The sequence below is a fragment of the Balaenoptera borealis genome (genome assembly GCF_965194805.1).
Source record: "Balaenoptera borealis genome assembly, chromosome: 13".
In the NCBI taxonomy this organism is placed as follows: Eukaryota; Metazoa; Chordata; class Mammalia; order Artiodactyla; family Balaenopteridae; genus Balaenoptera; species Balaenoptera borealis.
Genome location: NC_138870.1, coordinates 83,419,180 through 83,442,480, shown reverse-complemented (window position 1 = coordinate 83,442,480; position 23,301 = coordinate 83,419,180). Strand labels below are relative to the sequence as shown.

Genomic DNA, 23,301 nt, shown 5'->3' with positions numbered 1-23,301 from the left:
AATGACTTTATATGCCATGGTCTGATACATCTGAGAGTGGTTACAATATTTTCCTAAACAGGAATCATCTTTATTTTTGCAAAGAAAGTAGAACTAAGGAGAAGTTACTGAGCAAGAAAAGAGGAAGTGGTTAGTGGTCTCAATCCCATTTCTCCAGGAAAATGGATACTAGTGACTATCATGGAGAGGGGGAGATAACAGAGGGATCTGGAAAAGAAAGAAGCCAGAGAGAAGGGAGCTTGCCCTCCGTAGTGAGTATACATCATAATCACTAGGAGGCTTTTTCCAAAAGTTATTCCTCTCACCCAATATTCTGATATGAATCCCCTCACCAATTTGGGAAGCACTGCCATATTCAGCCACTACTACACATGAAAGTATACAGCATCATCAGGTGCATGGGGGCAATAAAAAAAATTCAGAGCCATTACCTAATTCTCACCCAATTTACTGTTATACTCACAAGGAATGCTTTATTAATCTTTGTACTTGTAGCACTTGACCCAGAACCTGGCACGACACTCAATGTTGGTTAAATGAACAAATAAAATAGCTGCTAGGTCTCAGAAATCAAATTGTTGACTAAATCCCTTAACTCTTAACAAAGATAGCAAATAAGTTGCTGTCTCCCTTTGGCTAATGAAAACTGTGATATAGCTGACAACAGTGCCTGACACACAATTATAATGGCATTTATTTAATAAATTAATTAATTATTGAAATAAACAAAACAAACTCTTAAAGTACTTGGAAGTAGAAGAGTTACATGTATACCCCAAAACTAAGAGAACACAGCAGAAGGGTCCCTTTAAATAAATAATCCTTCCTGACTCAGTCTTTTACAAGTTGCCTGCATTTATTCTGTCTCTTGTTCTGTGTTAATCTATTAGAAATAATGTATTCAAGGTAAAAAGTCTGCATCTTTTAACAAAGACCATTCACCAACTCACCTACTTAAGAAATATTTCTTTTTTTTTTTTAACATCTTTATTGGAGTATAATTGCTTTACAATGGTGTGTTAGTTTCTGCTTTATAACAAAGTGAATCAGTTATACATATACATATGTTCCCATATCTCTTCCCTCTTGCATCTCCCTCCCTCCCACCCTCCCTATCCGACCCCTCTAGGTGGTCACAAAGCACCGAGCTCAGCCTACAATGGTACACAAGAGACAACTGGCAGGTATGATCCAAAGGCCAGTGGCAGACACTTTTTTTTTAATACAAGAGAGAGGAAGAGCAGGAAAGCAATGGTTCTTTCTTAGACCCTCTACCCAACAGCAAGAAAAGGCTATGATGTTCTCAAGATGTCGGTAGTTAAGTCTCACTGGGACTTCATACACCAAGTAAGTATGACCATCTGTACCTTGGATGTTTGCGCAGCATCAGAATGCGGAGACGGTCTTTAGCCTCTTCAATATTAAGTGGAAGCCTCTGGGAGAAATTCTCATCCTGATCCAACCGTGTGCAAAGATTCTGCAGTTTCATCAGAAGCCCAGATTTGTCTTGTTTCCCAACTGAAACCCAATGCACACCCCCTGGGAAACAAACTGGTGAGGAAAAGAGTAATAAATTTAAGGTCTTTGAACAGCTGTCCTCCTTTGAAAGAGGAGGAAAGATTTGTCCCAATCTTCAATCTCATCACATCTTCAAACTTCTCTTGATTCAGAGTATATATGTTGCTTGTAGGGTTATTATTGAGCTTTATAGCCCAAGTCTAAGAAAAGTTGAAGATGTGAAGAAACTGAAGTATGGAGTTAATCTGCTGCTTACTAGTAAAATCTTACCAAACAAAATTTCACAATCTTTGTCTTATGTCATCAATGATCACTGTACAACAGTTTCTCAACGTAAGCACTCTGCACATTTTGGGCCAGATAATTCTTTGTTGTGAGTGACTGTCCTGTGCATTATAGAATGTTTAACGCCTCCCTGGCCTCTATCCACTAGATGCTAGTAGCATTTTCCCTCCCCAGTTACGACAACCAAAAATGTCTGTAAACTCTGTCACATGTCCCCTGAGGGGCTAAATCACCTCTGAGAACCACTCATGTCCAGGAACACATAAGTCACTCATTATGGTTTCCATACAGTGACTTAAAAGTAAGAAGTTAGGTTCAAGTCTGGCTCTACTGCTTACTAGCTATTATATCTTTAGCAAATAACCTGTCTCATTTATTATACCAGAATAAGACTGTTTACCCCCATTTCAGAGTTACTGTGAGAAATTAATAATATAAAATATGTGATTTTGCTATGCTAAATGTAAAGGGTTATAACAGACAGGATTATTAGTGATATGGATCTGAGAGCACCTTACAAATATTAAGCTTTGAACTAGTAAGCATTATATAAGAACAGACATTATTATTACTGTTACTGTCAAGTGTCATCATCATTTTTGTTAATCAAGCTATAGCATATAGCATATCTTAAAATACATATTCTTACATACATATTATCGGAACCAAAAATCTTAAGCTTTCACAGACTATACTTAATCAACTCTATATAGATACAAAAAAAAGCAAGAGGGGTCCCTATGTATAAAATATGGGGAGGGACTTCCCTGGTGGTGCAGTGGTTAAGAATCCACCTGCCAAGGTAGGGGACAGGGGTTCGAGCCCTAGTCCGGGAAGATCCCATATGCCACAGAGCAACTAAGCCCGTGCGCCACAACTACTGAGCCTGCACGCCACAACTACTGAAGCCCGCGTGCCACAACTATTGAAGCCCGTGCACCTAGAGCCTGTGCTCTGCAACAAGAGAAGTTGCTGCAACGAGAAGCCCGCACACCCCAATGAAGAGTAGCCCCCGCTCGCCACAACCAAAGAGCCCACGTGCAGCAACGAAGACCCAATGCAGCCAAAAAAAAATGAATAAAAATTTAAAAATAAATAAATAAAATATGGGGAACAGCAGCATTAGATAAGACCAGTGGCATTAACCATAAAGATTTATATTATATGATCATAAATGTATAAGAAAAAGCAAAAAATAGATACAAAGATAAATAGTTTTACTACACCAAAGGGCAACTTATTTATTAGCATTCACAAATAATTAAGTACAAAAAGAAATCACTATTTTAAAAATGTAATCATTTAAAAGAAATATTTGTATATATGCACAAAGATCTTTTTATGACAGACATTTATTGAACACTTTCCTAAGAGTTCTACATATTAATCTACATTTAATCCTCAGAGTAGACTATCAAGCAGATACCATTATCATCCCCATTTTACGGATGAGGAAACTGAGGTACAGAAAGATTGAATCCCAGAGCTGGGATTCAAACATCCAGTGTCAATGCTCCACTTCTAAACTATTCTGCCTCCACAGGATATTCCCGCAGCACTGTCTACAACAGGAAAAAACTGGAAACAACCTACAACGTTCATCTTAATCTCCTCTTCCACTGCAGGCTTCCAAAGCCTAAGGGAGGCCCAACTAAGGAAGAGGAGAACATTATATACATATAAGTGAAATTTAGCGAATTAAATAGAACTTGACATTTTTTTTTTTTTTTTGGCCACACCGCACAGCTTGTGGTATCTTAGCTCCCCGACAAGGGATCGAATTCGGGTCCACAGCAGTGAAAGCCCAAGTCTTAACCACTGGACCGCCAGGGAATTCCCAGGACTTGACACTTTAATTAGTGAAATGACCTGGATACTCTGAACCTGTACAAGGCCAGGGAAAGAATCAGTCCCAGAGAAGAGTTTAGAACAGGCAATGAGGGAAAAGAGTAAAGTTGTTTTCTGATTACACCCTACAAACCCCAGTGCAATGGTTACACATCCACTAAATGAACCTAGTAAAATTGCCAAGGTTTATGATCATGAATTTAAATTGGAACTCAGTTGGGTGATTTCTTCAGCAAGGAGAAAGGAAGTAATGTCTGGATGAAGTAATGGGGAGCAAGAGGAATACCTATTCCATCTCCTAGCAATAGAGAAGGAATCAGCTTTCACCCAAGATAAGGAGAGAACTAAAGAGTGAAGAATATGTGCTGAGGAGCAATTAAATAATGGGCAATAAAAATCTAGGCCCAAACCTAAGAGGGGGCTGATGGAATAAACAGTGAGGATATTAGGGAATTAAGGGAGAAGCCCTGACAGATCAGAAAACTGTAGCGAACTTGAAAATTAGAATAGATGGAGGTAGGCAAAGAGTGGTATAGAACGTTTAACATCAAGATTTCAAAACTGGTATCGTTTCTGGTAATGCCACGGGCCAGGATCCAGCCTGTGATCAGTGAATTATACGGCTGAAGGGGAGTGAAGAAAATGGTCACTGCAGATAAAGAAGTCAAGAAACTGAGAGGCCAAGGTTTTGGATGACGCATCCACATAGATATCAAAATTACTAAGAGTGCCAACAGGAGAAGGCCTTAAATTTATAACTAAGAACTCCAATCATCAATGAATGAGAGGGCAATAACATAACAGGGAAAGATTAGAAAAATGAACCTCAAAGGACAAAGAATTTAGCTGGAGAAGGAAGTATTAATGGCCTGGATGAGGCAACAGAGAGCAAGGACAGCATCCACCCATTTCCTGGTGCTGAAATATATGGAATAGAAAGGGAAAAAAGTTGCCACACCACTGAAGGAGGCTATGGAGAAGGTGGTATCCTCAAGGAACTGCCCAGTTTCACATAAGGCAAGGAGGCAAATATTCTAAGAAGGGCTGATGATACAGAGGAGTTTCCTGATCACAGAGGAGTCTAGAAGGTATAGCAAAGGCTTGGGAATGAGGGGAGGGGACCTAGATCAGAATTTGGCAATGAACTGAGTAGTAACTACAAGAGAATCTAAAAGATAACAAATGACCAGGGACTTCCCTGGTGGTCCAGTGGGTAAGACCCCGTGCTCCCAATGCAGAGGGCCTGGGTTCGATCCCTGGTTGGGGAACTAGAGCCCACATGCATGCCACAACTAAGAAGCCCGCATGCCGCAACAAAGACCCAGCACAGCCAAAATAAATAAACAAATATTTTTTAAAAACACAAATGACCAGAAGAGATAGAACTCTGCAGTAAGTGAGGTAAGGCAAGGCTGTGACGCATGGTTTGATTACCACTGCCAATGTCTTAGAAGAAGGTAAACAACAAGTCCTACTCTTCATTCCTGAAAGTTTCCTGAAGTTCTCTAGGCTTGCTTCAGCTTGAGTCAACAGTTATGAAACACTAAATCCCTGAGGCTTCGCTTAGTTTTACAGCTATGTTCTGTGTGTGTACATGATTGTAAATGCACAGGAAAAAGTTTGGAAAAACTCACTCTAAACTGTTAACCATGACTACTTCTGGTGACAAATTTAGGAGAAAGAACAGAAGGGCAAATGGAAAGAACTTTACTTCTTTTTAAATGAAGATAACTATGACTGTTATGTTAAAAACACAGTTTTAAACTACCTGTTGCTCCTAAAGTGTTTTTTTTTTTAATTTGCACTTTCTATTTAAGATTTTCTAAAGTCATCCCAGGATTAAAGACAAAGCAAAGAAAGTATCCTGATACAACTAGCTAATGAATTCTTCAGATTTAAATTTAAGTATCAAGAGAGGAACCAAGATGGCGGAGTAGAAGGACGTGCTCTCACTCCCTCTTGTGAGACACCAGAATCACAACTAGCTGCTGGACAATCATTGACAGGAAGACACTGGAACTCACCAAGAAAGATACCCCACATCCAAAGACAAAGGAGAAGCCACAATGAGACGGTAGGAGGGGCGCAATCACAGTAAAATCAAATCCCCTAACTGCTGGGTGGATGACTCACAGACTGGAGAACACTTACACCACGGAAGTCCACCCACTGGAGTGAAGGTTCTGAGCCCCACGTAAGGCTTCCCAACCTGGGGGTCCGGCAACGGGAGGAGGAATTCCTAGAGAATGAGACTTTGAAGCCTAGTGGGATTTGATTGCAGGACGTCGACAGGACTAGGGGAAACAGAGACTCCACTCTTGGAGGTCACACACAAAGTAGTGTGCGCATCAGGACACAGGGGAAGGAGCAGTGACCCCAGGGGAGACTGAACCAGACCTACCTGCTAGTGTTGGAGGGTCTCCTGCAGAGGTGGGGGCGGGGCTGTGGCTCACCACGGGGACAAGGACACTGGTGGCAGAAGTTCTCAGAAGTACTCCTTGGCGTGAGCCTTCCCAGAGTCTGCCATTAGCCCCACCAAAGAGCCCAGGTAGGCTCCAGTGTTGGGTTGCCTCAGGCCAAACAACCAACAGGGAGGGAACCCAGCCCCACTCATCAGCAGACAAGCGGATTAAAGTTTTACTGAGCTCTGTCCACCACAGCAATACCCAGCTCTACCCACCACAGGTCCCTCCCATCAGGAAACTTACACAAGCCTCTTAGATAGCCTCATCCACCAGAGGGTAGACAGCAGAAGCAAAAAGAACTACAATCCTGCAGCCTCTGGGACAAAAACCACATTCACAGAAAGACAGACAAGATGAAAAGGCAGAGGGCTATGTACCAGATGAAGGAACAAGATAAAACCCCAGAAAAACAACTAAATGAAGTAGAGATAAGCAACCTTCCAGAAAAAGAATTCAGAATAATGATAGTGAAGATGATCCAGGACCTCGGAAAAAGAATGGAGGCAAAGATCAAGAAGATGCAAGAAATGTTTAAGAAAGACCTAGAAAAACTAAAGAATAAACAAACAGAGATGAACAATACAATAACTGAAATGAAAAATACACTAGAAGGAATCAGTAGCAGAATAACTGAGGCAGAAGAACGGATAAGTGACCTGGAAGACAGAATGGTGGAATTCACTGCTGCAGAACAGAATAAAGAAAAAAGAATGAAAAGAAATGAAGACAGCCTAAGAGACCTCTGGGACAACATTAAACGCAACAACATTCGCATTATAGGGGTCCCAGAAGGAGAAGGGAGAGAGAAAGGACCAGAGAAAATATTTGAAGAGATGATAGTCGAAAACTTCCCTAACATGGGAAAGGAAATAGCCACCCAAGTCCAGGAAGTGCAGAGAGTCCCATACAGGGTAAACCCAAGGAGAAACACGCCAAGACACACAGTAATCAAACTGGCAAAAATTAAAGACAAAGAAAAATTATTGAAAGCAGTAAGGGAAAAACAACAAATAACATACAGGGGAACTACCACAAGGTTAACAGCTGATTTCGCAGCAGAAACTCTACAAGCCAGAAGGGAGTGGCATGATATACTTAAAGTGATGAAAGGGAAGAACATACAACCAAGATTACTCTACCCGGCAAGGATCTCATTCAGATTAGACAGAGAAATCAAAAGCTTTACAGACAAGCAAAAGCTAACAGAATTCAGCACCACCAAACCAGCTCTACAACAAATGCTAAAGGAGCTTCTCTAAGTGGGAAACACAAGAGAAGGAAAGGACCAACAATAACAAACTGAAAACAATCAAGAAAATGGTCACAGGAAGATACATATCGATAATTACCTTAAACGTGAAGGATTAAATGCTCCAACCAAAAGACACAGGCTTGCTGAATGGACATAAAAACAAGAACCGTATATATGCTGTCTACAAGAGACCCACTTCAGATCTAGGGACACATACAGACTGAAAGTGAGGGGATGGAAAAAGATATTCCATGCAAATGGAAATCAAAAGAAAGCTGGAGTCGCAATACTCATATCAGATAAAATAGACTTTAAAATAAAGAATGTTACAAGAGACAAAGAAGGACACTACATAATGATCAAGGGATCAATCCAAGAAGAAGATATAACAATTATAAATATATATGCACCCAACATAGGAGCACCTCAATACATAAGGCAACTGCTAACAGGTATAAAAGAGGAAATCGACAGTAACACAACAACAGTGAGGGACTTTAACACCTCACTTACACCAATGGACAGATCATCCAAAATGAAAATAAATAAGGAAACAGAAGCTTTAAATGACACAATAGACCAGAGAGTTTTAATTGATATTTACAGGACATTCCATCCAAAAACAGCAGATTACACTTTCTTCTCAAGTGTGCACGGAACATTCTCCAAGATAGATCACATCTTGGGCCACAAATCAAGCCTCAGTAAATTTAAGAAAACTGAAATCATATCAAGCATCTTTTCTGACCACAACGCTATGAGATTAGAAATCAATTACAGGGAAAAAACCGTAAAAAACACAAACACATGGAGGCTAAACAATATGTTACTAAATAACCAAAAGATCACTGAAGAAATCAAAAAGGAAATCAAAAAATACCTAGAAACAAATGACAATGAAAACACAACGACCCAAAACCTATGGGACGCAGCAAAAGCAGTTCTAAGAGGGAAGTTTATAGCTATACAAGCTTACCTCAAGAAACAAGAAAAATCTCAAATAAACAATCTAACCTTACACCTAAAGGAACTAGAGAAAGAAAAACAAATAAAACCCAAAGTTAGCAGAAGGAAAGTAATCAAAAATATCAGAGCAGGGCTTCCCTGGTGGCGCAGTGGTTGAGAATCTGCCTGCCAATGCAGGGGACACGGGTTCGAGCCCTGGTCTGGGAAGATCCCACATGCCGCGGAGCAACTGGGCCCGTGAGCCACAACTACTGAGCCTGCGCGTCTGGAGCCTGTGCTCCGCAACAAGAGAGGCTGCGATAGTGAGAGGCCCGCGCACCGCAATGAAGAGTGGCCCCCACTTGCCGCAACTAGAGAAAGCTCTCACACAGAAACGAAGACCCAACACAGCCATAAATAATAAGTAAATAACTAAATAAATAAACCCCCAAAAAATATATATATATATCAGAGCAGAAATAAATGAAATAGAAACAAAGAAAACAATAGCAAAGATCAATAAAATAAAAGCTGGTTCTTTGAGAAGATAAACAAAATTGATAAACCATTAGCCAGACTCATCAAGAAAATGAGGGAGAGGACTCAAATCAATAAAATTAGAAATGAAAAAGGAGAACAACAGACACTGCAGAAATACAGAGCATCCTAAGAGACTACTACAAGCAACTCTATGCCAATAAAATGGACAACCTGGAAGAAATGGACAGATTCTTACAAAAGTATAACCTTCCAAGACTGAACCAGGAAGAAATAGAAAATATGAACAGACCAATCACAAGTAATGAAATTGAAACTGTGATTAAAAATCTTCCAACAAACAAAAGTCCAGGACCAGATGGCTTCACAGGTGAATTCTATCAAACATTTAGAGAAGAGCTAACACCCATCCTTCTACAACTCTTCCAAAAAACTGCAGAGGAAGGAACACTCCCACACTCATTCTATGAGGCCACCATCACCCTGCTACCAAAACCAGACAAAGATACTACAAAAAAAGAAAATTACAGACCAATATCACTGATGAATATAGATGCAAAAATCCTCAACAAAATACTAGCAAACAGAATCCAACAACACATTAAAAGGATCACACACCATGATCAAGTGGGATTTATCCCAGCAATGCAAGGATTCTTCAATATATGCAAATCAATCAATGTGATACACCATATTAACAAATTGAAGAATAAAAACCATATGATCATCTCAATAGATGCAGAAAAAGCTTTTGACAAAATTCAACACCCATTTATGATAAAAACTCTCCAGAAAGTGGGCATAGAGGAAACCTACCTCAACATAATAAAGGCCATATACGACAAACGCACAGCAAACATCATTCTCAATGGTGAAAAACTGAAAGCATTTCCTCTAAGATCAGGAACAAGACAAGGATGTCCACTCTCACCACTATTATTCAACATAGTTTTGGAAGTCCTAGCCACGGCAATCAAAGAAGAAAAAGAAATAAAGGAATACAAATTGGAAAAGAAGAAGTAAAACTGTCACTGTTTGCAGATGACATGATACTATACATAGAGAATCCTAAAAATACCACCAGAAAACTACTAGAGCTAATCAATGAATTTGGTAAAGTTGCAGGATACAAAATTAATGCACAGAAATCTCTTGCATTCCTATACACTAATGATGAAAAATCTGAAACAGAAATTAAGGAAACACTCCATTTACCACTGCAACAAAAAGAATAAAATACCTAGGAATAAACCTACCTAGGGAGACAAAAGACCTGTATGCAGAAAACTATAAGACACTGATGAAAGAAATTAAAGATGATACAAACAGATGGAGAGATATACCATGTTCTTAGATTGGAAGAATCAATATTGTGAAAATGACTATACTACCCAAAGCAATCTACAGATTCAATGCAATCCCTATCAAATTACCAATGGCATTTTTTACAGAACTAGAACAAAAATTCTTAAAATTTGTATGGAGACACAAAAGACCCCGAATAGCCAAAGCAGTCTTGAGGGAAAAAACCGGAGCTGGAGGAATCAGACTCCCTGACTTCAGACTATACTACAAAGCTACAGTAATCAAGACAATACGGTACTGGCACAAAAACAGAAATATAGATCAATGGAACATGATAGAAAGCCCAGAGATAAACCCATGTGCCTATGGTCAACTAATCTATGACAAAGGAGGCAAGGATATACAATGGAGAAAAGACAGCCTCTTCAATAAGTGGTGCTGGGAAAACTAGACAGCTACATGTAAAAGAATGAAATTAGAACACTCCTTAACACCATACACAAAAATAAACTCAAAATAGATTAGAGACCTAAATGTAAGACCGGACGCTATAAAACTCTTAGAGGAAAACATAGGAAGAACACTCTTTGACATAAATCACAGCAAGATCTTTTTTGATCCACCTCCTAGAGTAATAGAAATAAAAAAAGATAAACAAATGGGACCTAATGAAACTTCAAAGCTTTTGCACAGCAAAGGAAACCATAAACAAGACGAAAAGACGACCCTCAGAATGGGAGAAAATATTTGCAAACGAATCAATGGACAAAGGATTAATCTCCAAAATATATAAACAGCTCATGCAGCTCAATATTAAAGAAACAAACAACCCAATCCAAAAATGGGCAGAAGACCTAAATAGACATTTCTCCAAAGAAGACATACAGATGGCCAAGAAGCACATGAAAAGCTGCTCAACATCACTAATTATTAGAGAAATGCAAATCAAAACTACAATGAGGTATCACCTCACACCAGTTAGAATGGGCATCAGCAGAAAATCTACAAACAACAAATGCTGGAGAGGGTGTGGAGAAAAGGGAACCCTCTTGCACTGCTGGTGGGAATGTAAATTGATACAGCCACTATGGAGAACAGTATGGAGGTTCCTTAAAAAACTAAAACTAGAATTACCATATGATCCAGCAATCCCACTACTGGGCATATACCCAGAGAAAACCATATTTCAAAAAGACACATGTACCCCAATGTTCATTGCAGCACTATTTACAATAGCCAGGTCATGGAAGCAACCTAAATGCTCATCGACAGACGAATGGATAAAGAAGGTGTGGTACATATATACAATGGAATATTACTCAGCCATAAAAAGGAACGAAATTGAGTCATTTGTTGAGACGTGGATGGATCTAGAGACTGTCATACAGAGTGAAGTAAGTCAGAAAGAGAAAAACAAATATCGTATATTAACGTATGTACGTGGAACCTAGAAAAATGGTACAGATGAACCGGTTTGCAGGGCAGAAGTTGAGACACAGATGTAGAGAACAAACGTATGGACACCAAGGGGGGAAAGCCGCGGGGTGGGTGGGGATGGTGGTGTGATGAACTGGGTGATTGGGATTGACATGCATACACTGATGTGTATAAAATTGATGACTAATAAGAACCTGCTGTCTAAAGAAATAAATAAAACAAAATTCAAAAATTAAAAAAATAAATAAATAAAAATAAAAATAAATTTAAGTATCTATTATCTACAGTATCAAAGGTCTTTCTCTCCTAAATTTAAAACTAAATTAGGGGGTTTCCCGGGTGGCACAGTGGTTGAGAGTCTGTCTGCTAATGCGGGGGACATGGGTTCGAGCCCTGGTCTGGGAGGATCCCACATGCCGCGGAGCGACTGGGCCCGTGAGCCACAACTGCTGAGCCTGCGCGTCTGGAGCCTGTGCTCCGCAACAAGAGAGGCCGCGATAGTGAAGAGGCCTGCGCACCGCAATGAAGAGTGGCCCCTGCTTGCCACAACTAGAGAAAGCCCTCGCACAGAAACGAGGACCCAACACAGCCAAAACTAAATATAAATTAAAAAATAAATAAATAAAGATTACTATTAAAATTGAGATATTGATAGAACATTATAGAAAAACTAAATTAGGGCATTATTAACATACACAAGAAAAATAAAACAGTATTAGCTTTAAAAAGAAAGACAAACAGACCAAAAGACCAACTGATCTGCAAATCTCCTACCATCACAATAAGACAGTTAAACACAGGAGCATTAATTTCACATTTCAGAAAGAATCTAAACACCTTGACTATGGGCACAAGAGGGAGCAATTTAGCCTTGAATGAGGCTTGTACCTATAATTTCATTCAGAGAAACTTAATCAGAGGAAAATTGCCTTTATTCAGAGAAAATTAACCCCTCCTACTTTCACATGAGGTTTATGCAGGTAGCAATTAATAATCTAATAGCATCAAGGAAATCTTAGGAAAGAAGGAAGCAAAGAGGGAGACAGCCTCTGGAGAAAACTTTTCATACTTTAAAAACTCAGCACGTAAATAAAATTGTATGAATGGTTTAAAAATACATCAACTCTTTATAATTTCCCTCAATAAATAAATAAATAAATAAAGGGTTGAACTTTCAAAAGGAAAGTGGGTTTCCTAAAAATGTATAGGCATAAGTAGTTAAGAACTTAATAGTATTTTTTTTTTTTTTGCTGTAGGTATGTGATTTATTTTATTCTTCAAGAATCCTTCCATAAATATTAATCAAAATAAGAACAAAAAGCCTCGGGCATGAAAAAAAAATACGGAACACTTCACGAATTTGCATGTCATCCTTGCGCAAGGATTAGGGGCCATGCTAATCTTCTCTGTATCATTCCAATTTTAGCATATGTGCTGCCAAAGCAAGCACTTAATAGTATTCTTTAATTTACACCAAACACCGTCCTAAGATAACATAATTTCTGTAGGAACACAGTTTTAATGAAGTTTGTAACCCATACAGTTACCCACACTTTCAAAAGAAAAAATATGAATGGTAAGACTATAATAGGACTACTTAAGAAAATTCAGGAAGCACAAATTAGAAGGCAAAAAAATTAATTTGACTACATCAGAATTAAAGATTTCTATCAAGGACATCCAGGACAAAGTTAATACAGATAATATAAGGAGAAAGTATTTACAAAGTCTAAAAACAACAAGCTCTACTATCTAGAATATATAAGCAACTCCTAAAAAGCAACAAAATGGAAAAACCGACAAATGTTATCAACAAAATTTATAAACAAGGAAACCCCAAAGCCTAAAAAGCTTATGAAGAAATGGTCAAACTCAAGTTATCAGAGAAATGCAAATTAAAAGATATCACTTTACACCTGCTGGCCTGGCAAAAATTACAAAGCTGGATGATACCTAGTGTCACTAAAGAAGTGAGGATATAGGAGCCCTCACACGCTATTGATGGGAATGCACAGATTGGAGGGCAATCAAATTTGATATTTATATATCCTGTAACTTACTGATTCTGGTCCTAGCTACATATACTCAAGAATTTATCATTTCTGTAAAAGTTCAACCGAGCTTTGCTGGGGCAGCAAAGAGTTGGAGACAATCTACATATCTATTAACTAGGGAATGAACAATAAAATGTATTGGAGGGGGCTTCCTGGTGGTGCAGTGGTTAAGAATCCGCCTGCCAATGCAGGGGACACGGGTTCGAGCCATGGTCCAGGAAGATCCCACATGCCGCGGAGCAACAAAGCCCGTGCGTCACAACTACTGAGCCTGCGCTCTAGAGCTGCGAGCCACAACTACTGAAGCCCGCGCACCACAAGGAAGAGTAGCCCCCACTCACCGCAACTAGAGAAAAGCCCGCGTGCAGCAACAGAGACCCAACGCAGCCATAAATAAATAAATAAATAAATAAACCATTCACTTAAAAAAAAAAAATGTATTGGAGGTACTCCATGGAGGGTAGCAATCAGGTGTAACAAATAATATGTACATACAACAAGGATAAATCTTAAAAACATAGTGTCAAGTGAGATAAGAAACAGAAGAAAATAATTAACACTTTAACATTTATGCAAATTTAAAATATTTACATATAAACATAAACATTTTACAAGAAAACATACATTACACATACATTTACAAAGAATATACAATAAATACATTAGAAAGATCGCCTGTGGGGAGGTGTGATTCTGTGATTAAATATATATTTGGTTTTCATCACTGTTCCTGGCACACAGCTCTAAGATACTTATAATTTCCCATATAAGAAGAGCCTTAGGGGCATCTTTTGTGATACTATTTAGTTTTGTTCCTGGTTCCTGAAAGAGCTCCAGGGTATAAAAGTGAAATGGTGTCTTACATTATTCATATAACAAGCCCCTTTTAACCACACCTGAGTTTCTGTTAATAAAGTGATTTCTGAAAAGCCCCTAGATAACCTAAGGATAGGGGCTGGTTACCAGGGGAACCAACCCCTTGATTAGAGTTGGAACTTTCAGCCCCACCCTCCAGACCTCCAGAGGAGAGGGGAGTGAGTGGCTGGAGATTGAGTTCAATCAAAAACGGCCAATGATTTAATCAATCATACCTACGTAATGAATGAAGACTCCATAAAAAAACCAAAAGGGCGAGATTCACAGAGCATCTGGGCTGCTGAACACAAGGAGATGTAGGAAGAGTGATACACCCCTTCACACATACCGTGCCCCATGCATCTCTTCCATCTGGCTGTTCCAGAGTTTTATCCTTGTATAATAAACCAGTAATCTAATAAGTATAGTTGTCAGAAGCACAGGTAACAAACAACCTGGACTGGCAACTGGCATATGAAGGGGTTAGGGGGCAGTCTTATAGGACTGAACCCTTAACCTATGGGATCTGATGCTATCTCCAGGTAGACAGTTTCAGAAGTGAGTTAAATCACAGGACACCCAGCTCGCGTTGAAGAATTGCTGGATGTGTGGAAAACTCACACATCTGGTGTCAGAAATGAAGCAGTGTTGTAGTTGTGTAAAGGAAACACACAGGAGGAGTGTGTGTTCCTTTAGAGGAGGGAAATGAGAATGGAAAATTTTTAAAAGGAAATGAACACAGCAAGAAGCTAAGTCTTAGACAGACCTAACAGGATAATGGGCTGTAAACTAAATATAATTTACTCAATCTTCTGTACTTGAGATCTCACAAAAGCTTATAAGGGATACGAATTAAGCTCATTATGCACTGGACAATTGCTAGTATCTCTGGCATTTTCTCAAAACAAAGTGGTGAAAATCTATTCCAAGACCACAATTTATACAATATGATTCCTGGCTAATTAATTCCATAAGTTGTTGGTCAATTTTAACCCCTAAAATTGAAAATTCACCCCAATAATATAGAGCGATTTAAACTGATTTAAAGAGCACATTTTAACCCTATAAATTGGTATATTATAAATACATAGTTTAAAGGAAGTTCATCACTGTATTGAAAGGAAGACCATTTCTTCACACTAAAGAAATTTAAACCAATTTTATCCTGAAATATCCTTGGTGATCAACTTTGCAGGAGAGGGGAAAAAAAAAAAAAAGTGAATAAATAAATAAAGCCTTAGCCCTGAAATGTGCATGGCTGAGTCTCATGAAACTTCTCTATAATGACAAGGGAGAAAAACCAGGGCTTAGGAATTAGGCCTACTTCTGACAAGAGTATGATCAATACTGTTAACAAGGGCTCTGAAGTATTAACTAAAACCAGGTGTGTACAATAGATGTGCCCTAGCCTCCATCTTTCTAAATCTCTCAGGTGCTTACTATTTATTCTATTCATTTTATCATCTTGTCATAAACTATCTTAATTGGTGATTATATATTGTAAACAAAAAAAAGTTATTAAGCACTAGAAGCCAGGAACTATCTTTTTAAGTTCCCCAGAACTCACTAATGGATGGAGGCAACCAAAGACTGAGGAAGCTATATAATATATAATATTCCTGATAGGGAGTACCCTGAGAACCTACCAGACTCATTAGGGTCAACAGTACACCTGCCAAATGTCCTAAACCCTCTTCTGCACCATATGTCCTTCCCCACTCCAGTAACTACCCAATACCCTTCCCACCTTCTCTACGCTCCCATCCTTGCCTAGTCGGCCTTGCAAACTTCTTTCTATTCTTCCTTCAAACTCCAGCTAAAATGTCATTTCAGGAAGCCTGTCTTGTTCATTTTCTTCCCCCAGACAGAAAGCTTCCTTCCTTTGTTCTAACTTTTTTTTTTTTAATTTATTTATTTATTTATTTATTTTTAGCTGTGTTGGGTCTTCGTTTCTGTGCGAGGGGGCCATTCTTCATCGCGGTGCGCGGGCCTCTCACTATCGCGGCCTCTCTTGTTGCGGAGCACGGGCTCCAGACGCGCAGGCTCAGTAGTTGTGGCTCACGGGCCTAGTTGCTCCATGGCATGTGGGATCTTCCCAGACCAGGGCTCAAACCCGTGTCCCCTGCATTGGCAGGCAGATTCTCAACCACTGCACCACCAGGGAAGCCCCCTTTGTTCTAACTTTGTACATTATACTTGTTTCTACTGTTCAGTTTATCACACATGATGTAATTTGTTTATATGTCTGCCTCTCCTACCAGACCATAAGTAAACTCCTTAGATGCACAGGCTTCTTTTTGAATCCCTTTTGCCCCAAAACAGTGCCAAGATCCATAATAGGTTCTCAAGCATTAATTGAATACATGAATATCTGAAGCAAGGAAAATCAGTTGCCAGACGTCAAATGAATCTATAAAGCCTGCCTGCAAAAACCCATTGGTTGTTAGAGTCAACTCCCAATTTTTCTTTTTCTTGAGATTACACGTAAGATAAACAAGTTACTAAAGATTTTTATTTTTAAAGATAAGTAACTGATAGAATTAACTGCAGGAATTAATAGTTTATTTAACACAGATGTCAAATACATGGGAGAATCTCCCACTGGGATGGTCCTTACTGGAACCGACTTTCCAACAATCTCCTTCCCTACAGCACTCTGTGCCAAAACAGACACTCAACTGACAGGAAGCTGTAAGTCTAGTACTGTTGAAAGTCAGGGATACAAGCTGGACAACCTTTCAAGATACTTTGTCAACCCTACAATTCCCTCAATTATTAAGATACAAGGGAACTAGCTTCATTCCATTGATAATAAGTGCCATCTGATAACACATGAATTTATTGGCCTGGCTAGTCAAGCCTGATTGTGACAGGCAGGGTAGAAAATAAAATTCAAATTCAATCACCTGTGGTAGGCAGAAAAATGCACCCCCCACCCCACTCCCCCTCCACCGGCCAATGATCTCCACATCTTATTCCACAGAACTTGTAAATATGTCACCTTACACAGCAAAAGGGACTTTGTAAATGCGATTAAATTAAGGATTTTGAGATGAGATTATCCTGGATTATCCAGTGGGCCCCATGTAATCACAAGGGCCCCTGTAAGAGGGAGGCAAGAAAGTCAGGGGAGGAGATGTGATGACGGAAGCAAAGACCAGAGAACAGAGAAAGATTTGAAGATGCTATGCACTGCCAGCTTTGAAAATGGGGAAATGGACCATGAGTCAAGGAATGCAGGCCACCTCTAGAAGCTGGGAAATGCAAGGAAAAGGATTCTCCCTAGAGCCTCCAAAAGGAGCTAAGCACCGCTGACACTTTGATTTTAGCCCAGTAAGAGCTATTTTTGTCTTCTGGCCTCCAGAACTTCAAGATAATAAATTTGTGTTGTTTTAAGCCCCCAAAAGTTTTGGTAATTTGTTACAGCAGCAACAGGAAACTAATGCAATGCCTAAACAATATCTTCTTAGCCAGCAATGGTAATCAAAACTTACCTTCTAAGACAGAATGATCTCGAACAGCTTCTGCAGCTAATACAGACTTCCCACAACCTGCCATTCCATATATGGTGACCCATCCCGGTTCACCACTCAGTTTGAAGAGCTTCTGCTGAATTGCATTCACTAGCTTCTTCCTAGTAACAAAAACAACGGGCCTCTGTGGTACTCCACCTTCACACAGGACTGTCCTTACTGAAATCCAAAACAAAACAAGCATGAATGAAGAGAACTCTGAAATGGTTACTCAAGTAATACCATAAAAACCAGAGAGCAAGGCTGAGGTCTCAGCCTCAGAATTTCCAAGAGAAGTAAGAAAATGTGGCTAGCGTATTAACTTCAACTTTGATTTCTCAGAACACCCAGAACGAAAGCAAACATATACCTCTCAAGATGACTAAAGACAATGAAAATCTCCATCTGCATCTGCCCTTACTCACCCTATTCCTCCCCGACTCTCCAATCTTTTTCTCATACTAAAGACTGAGAAGAGAGTGTAAAGGAAAGAATATGGAATTGCTTTCAAGAACACAGATTTCTAAAGATTCTTATTCTTTCCTATGCTTGAACTTGATAAACACAAAACTGAAGAACTTAAATAAAGGTCTATAAATTGCCCTATTATCTCTAAAAATTATGGTATGTATATGATTACCTCAGCAGTAGATAGTTCACTGGGCAAGGAAATGAGAGAGGTAACATAGATGCAAATAAAAATATTTGAATTGGAAAACGATAATTTTTTCACATGCATGATTCAGTGAACTGATCAGTCTCTCTAGCAGATTTCATCTACAATAAGACAAAACTGCAGCAACGGAGCCTTTATGATAGAAAGTATCATGGATACAAACCATATGAAGTTATTCCAACTGAATCTTTGCCATTGGAAGAAGAGATGACAGGAATGCCACCATGGAGAAGGTAGGCAAGATCTTTATACCCTTCATGTAGCAGAGCATTGTAGAATGATATATAGGAATAATTATCTTTTTCAAGTATCGTTTTAATTAGCATAGCTGCTCGTTGCCGTTGGGTGGGCTAAAAAAAAAAAAAGTAGTTTAGTATACTACAAAGAATATATTTGTAACATAAATTAGTGGAGACCAGTACAAGTTTTGAAATAAATTCTAAAAATTTTTAAGAAAGCATAGACTGCCTCAGAGGGCTTTACCTCATTTTTTACTTTTTCCTCCTCCGACACTGTTAAAACTCCATTACTAATCATGTGATCCATGATGTAGGATGTTTTGATGTCCCTTTCCAGGGTTTCTCTATGTTGAAGCAAACAATTTCGAGCTTTTGCATCCATCCTTCCTCAAATTTTTCCTTCTCTGTCAACCATGAGCTACAGGCAAACATCAAAATATTTGTCAAGCCAATAAAGACATGAAAAGATATATAACCTCACTGGTAATGAAAAAATGTAAAGAAAATAAGACTTCTTTTGCAAAGATTTTTTTTTTCCTATTTATTTAAACAGAGTTTATTTAAACTCTCCTACATGTCCGCCCACAGAAAGGAGGACAGAAGGGGAACGCCAAAAAGAAAACGAGCAGGCTGTCTGCACCGCCGGTCACTCTGTCCTCCCCTGGGCTTCATCTACGTCCTGGCTTTCCCCACTGGACTTTCATCAGCCAGACATGCAAAGATTTTTTTTAAATAAACAAAATCTAATGCTTTCAAAGGCGTGAGGTAATGGGTATTTTTTTTTAAACATCTTTATTGAAGTATAATTGCTTTACAGTGGTGTGTTAGTTTCTGCTTTATAACAAAGTGAATCAGTTATACATATACATATGTTCCCATATCTCTTCCCTCTTGCATCTCCCTCCCTCCCTCCCTCCCTATCCCACCCCTCTAGGTGGTCACAAAGCACCGAGCTGATCTCCCTGTGCTATGCAGCTGCTTCCCACTAGCTATCTATTTTACATTTGGTAGTGTATATATGTCCATGACACTCTCTCACCCTGTCACATCTCACCCCTCCCCCTCCCCATATCCTCAAGTCCATTCATTAGTAGGTCTGTGTCTTTATTCCCATCTTGTCACTAGGTTCTTCATGGCCTTTTTTTTTTTCCTTAGATTCCATATATATGTGTTAGCATACTGTATTTGTTTTTCTCTTTCTGACTTACTTCACTCTGTATGACAGACTCTAACTCCATCCACCTCATTACAAATACCTCCATTTCATTTCTTTTTATGGCTGAGTAATATTCCATTGTATATATGTGCCACATCTTCTTTATCCATTCATCCGATGATGGACACTTAGGTTGCTTCCATGTCCTGGCTATTGTAAATAGAGCTGCAATGAACATTTTGGTACATGACTCTTTTTGAATTATGGTTTTCTCAGGGTATATGCCCAGTAGTGGGATTGCTGGGTCATATGGTAGTTCTATTTTTAGTTTTTTAAGGAACCTCCATACTGTTCTCCATAGTGGCTGTATCCAGTTACATTCCTACCAACAGTGCAAGAGGGTTCCCTTTTCTCCACACCCTCTCCAGCATTTATTGTTTCTAGATTTTTTGATGATGGCCATTCTGACCGGTGTGAGATGATACCTCATTGTAGTTTTGATTTGCATTTCTCTAATGATTAATGATGTTGAGCATTCTTTCATGTGTGTGTTGGCAATCTGTATATCTTCTTTGGAGAAATGTCTATTTAGGTCTTCTGCCCATTTTTGGATTGGGTTGTTTGTTTTTTTGTTATTGAGCTGCATGAGCTGCTTGTAAATCTTGGAGATTAATCCTTTGTCAGTTGCTTCATTTGCAAATATTTTCTCCCATTCTGAGGGTTGTCTTTTGGTCTTGTTTATGGTTTCCTCTGCTGTGCAAAAGCTTTTAAGTTTCATTAGGTCCCATTTGTTTATTTGTGTTTTTATTTCCATTTCTCTAGGAGCTGGGTCAAAAAGGATCTTGCTGTGATTTATGTCATAGAGTGTTCTGCCTATGTTTTCCTCTAAGAGTTTGATAGTGTCTGGCCTTACACTTAGGTCTTTAATCCACTTTGAGTTTATTTTTGTGTATGGTGTCAGGGAGTGTTCTAATTTCATACTTTTACATGTACCTGTCCAATTTTCCCAGCACCACTTATTGAAGAGGCTGTCTTTTCTCCACTGTATATGCTTGCCTCCTTTATCAAAGATAAGGTGACCATATGTGTGTGGGTTTATCTCTGGGCCATATATGACAAACCCACAGCCAACATTGTCCTCAATGGTGAAAAACTGAAACTATTTCCACTAAGATCAGGAACAAGACAAGGTTGCCCACTCTCACCACTATTATTCAACATAGTTTTGGAAGTGTAATGGGTATTCTTTTAAGATACCTGAGGAGAGTACAAAGTGGATGCAACTTTTCTGGAAGGCTATATAAAGTAAGATGTGTTTAAGCATTCTCTTTAACCCAGAAATCCCACTTCTAGGGATTTACCTCAGAGAGATATTCATATATGTATGCAAAAATATCCACAAATAGGGTTAATAGAGAGTGTTTAGGTAAGATAAAAATATTAAAACAAGCTAAATGCCCATCATTCGGAGTATGGATTTTAAAAATTAGAGTATGTACATAAGATGGAATATTATACAGCCATTTAAAATAAGACATCTCCATGTAGTGACATGGAAAGGTGCTCATGACACATCACTGATTGAAAGAAATTTAAATATGATACCATGTATAGCACAAAATATGTGTTGGTCTCATATAAATGCATAGAGAGATGTTTAGAAGTCTGTTCAACAAAATGTTTGGGTTACTTCCAAGTAGCAAGATTTGGGGGAAATTTTCCCCTGTTCTTTTTTCTTCTTTTCTATACTGTCTTAATTTTTTTTCAATACACATTATCATTTGTACAATTTTAAAACTTCCTTTAAGTTAAGATTTTATAAACAATGGTCATACTAAAGTCCTAATATTTATAAACTACTTGATTTCTTTACCATCATTAAGACTAAATAGAGCATTCTTGGTATTGAGTATTAGTTCTCACTCAAGATGGGTGTCAGCTGGTAGGTCTTCATTGGTAAACACATTTCTCATGTGCTTACTCCACTAATTTTTCAGCTGAGCTGCTAACTATGACAAAGCAACAGAAAATATCCTTTGATGTCATTTCTTAGACTAGGAGGACACAAGGAATAATATTCTTCACAGTATAATACTCTAAGTTCCTACCGACTTTATTTCAAATATGATGCAAATTTTTCAATCGGTATAAAACCCAGATCAGAACATTTGCAAGTTTTTAAACAGAATTTATCCAGTGTAATACAGTGAGTGTCTAAATGTGTTTATTTATATGCTCATTCAATAAACATTTGAGCCCCTCCTATGTGTCAGGGCCCTGAATCTACAGAGATTAAATCATATCCCTGAAAGAATTCACAATCTGGTAGGAGAGTAAAATACAGATAATTAGAATGTGATGTACTAAGCGCCAAGAGATAAGCACAAGTAATTTTGAGCACACAGAAGAGGAGCAATAATCATTAAGCTTCATTAACCAATAATCAATAATGACTATAAAAAGTACCACCAAATGTGTCACTTTCAAACACAGGTAAATAGAGCATTTGCCTATGTTTGTCAAGGTTCACAAAATGCCCAGTGCTGGCATGAAACTGATTGATAAGAGAAAAAATTATGGTTAGGATCAAGGCTATGGTCATTTTTAAATGTTAATAATTTTATGATCTCAAGTTAAACATAAAACGTCCCGGGCTTCCCTGGTGGTGCAGTAGTTAAGAACCCCCTGCCGATGCAGGGGACACGGGTTCGAGCCCTGGTCCGGGGGGAATCTCACATGCCGCGGAGCAACTAAGTCCGTGCGCCGCAACTACTGAGCCTGCGCTCTAGAGCCCGTGAGCCATAACTACCCAGCCCATGTTCCACAAGAGAAGCCACCGCAATGAGAAGCCCGCGCACAGCAACAAAGACCCAATGCAACCAAAAATAAATAATAAATTAATTTTTAAAAATCATATTAAAACATAAAACGTCCCTTAATTTTTCAGTAATAAAACTCTATTTGACAAAACAAAAATGAACTTTTTAGCTTTTGTCCAATAGCTAAGGCAATAGACACACTCTGACCACCTGAAACTAGTTTCCAACTTTATCTAGCCCTATTAAAACTAAAGACGTTAAGTTTTATGTTTTTTAACTGCACACATTTAGATATTCTGAACAAATTCTCAGTGTCCCACCTTTCGTAACCACGTAAACCATGTAAAGTCAGGACTCCCCAGGCTTGTGAAATATAAAGGACAATTTCATCCAGGAAAACCGTTAATAGTTGACCATTTCCTCTTTAGATAATTTCA

General features: G+C 38.8%; 1 protein-coding gene across 5 annotated transcripts in view; it reads right to left on the bottom strand.

Annotated features, from left to right (window-relative positions):
* Window positions 1-23,301, bottom strand: part of APAF1 (apoptotic peptidase activating factor 1) — a 100,641-nt gene that overhangs the window by 76,901 nt on the left and 439 nt on the right. For all 5 annotated transcript variants that reach the window (XM_082349592.1, XM_082349594.1, XM_082349593.1 and 2 more), the window contains exons 2-5: window positions 19,134-19,307; window positions 18,814-19,000; window positions 17,957-18,154; window positions 1,368-1,551 (exon numbers count right to left, since the gene is read on the bottom strand). In XM_082349592.1, the coding sequence (XP_082205718.1) occupies window positions 1,368-1,551; window positions 17,957-18,154; window positions 18,814-19,000; window positions 19,134-19,271 (707 nt within the window). In that variant the 5' untranslated portion in view covers window positions 19,272-19,307. The remainder of the gene's footprint in view (window positions 1-1,367; window positions 1,552-17,956; window positions 18,155-18,813; window positions 19,001-19,133; window positions 19,308-23,301) is intronic.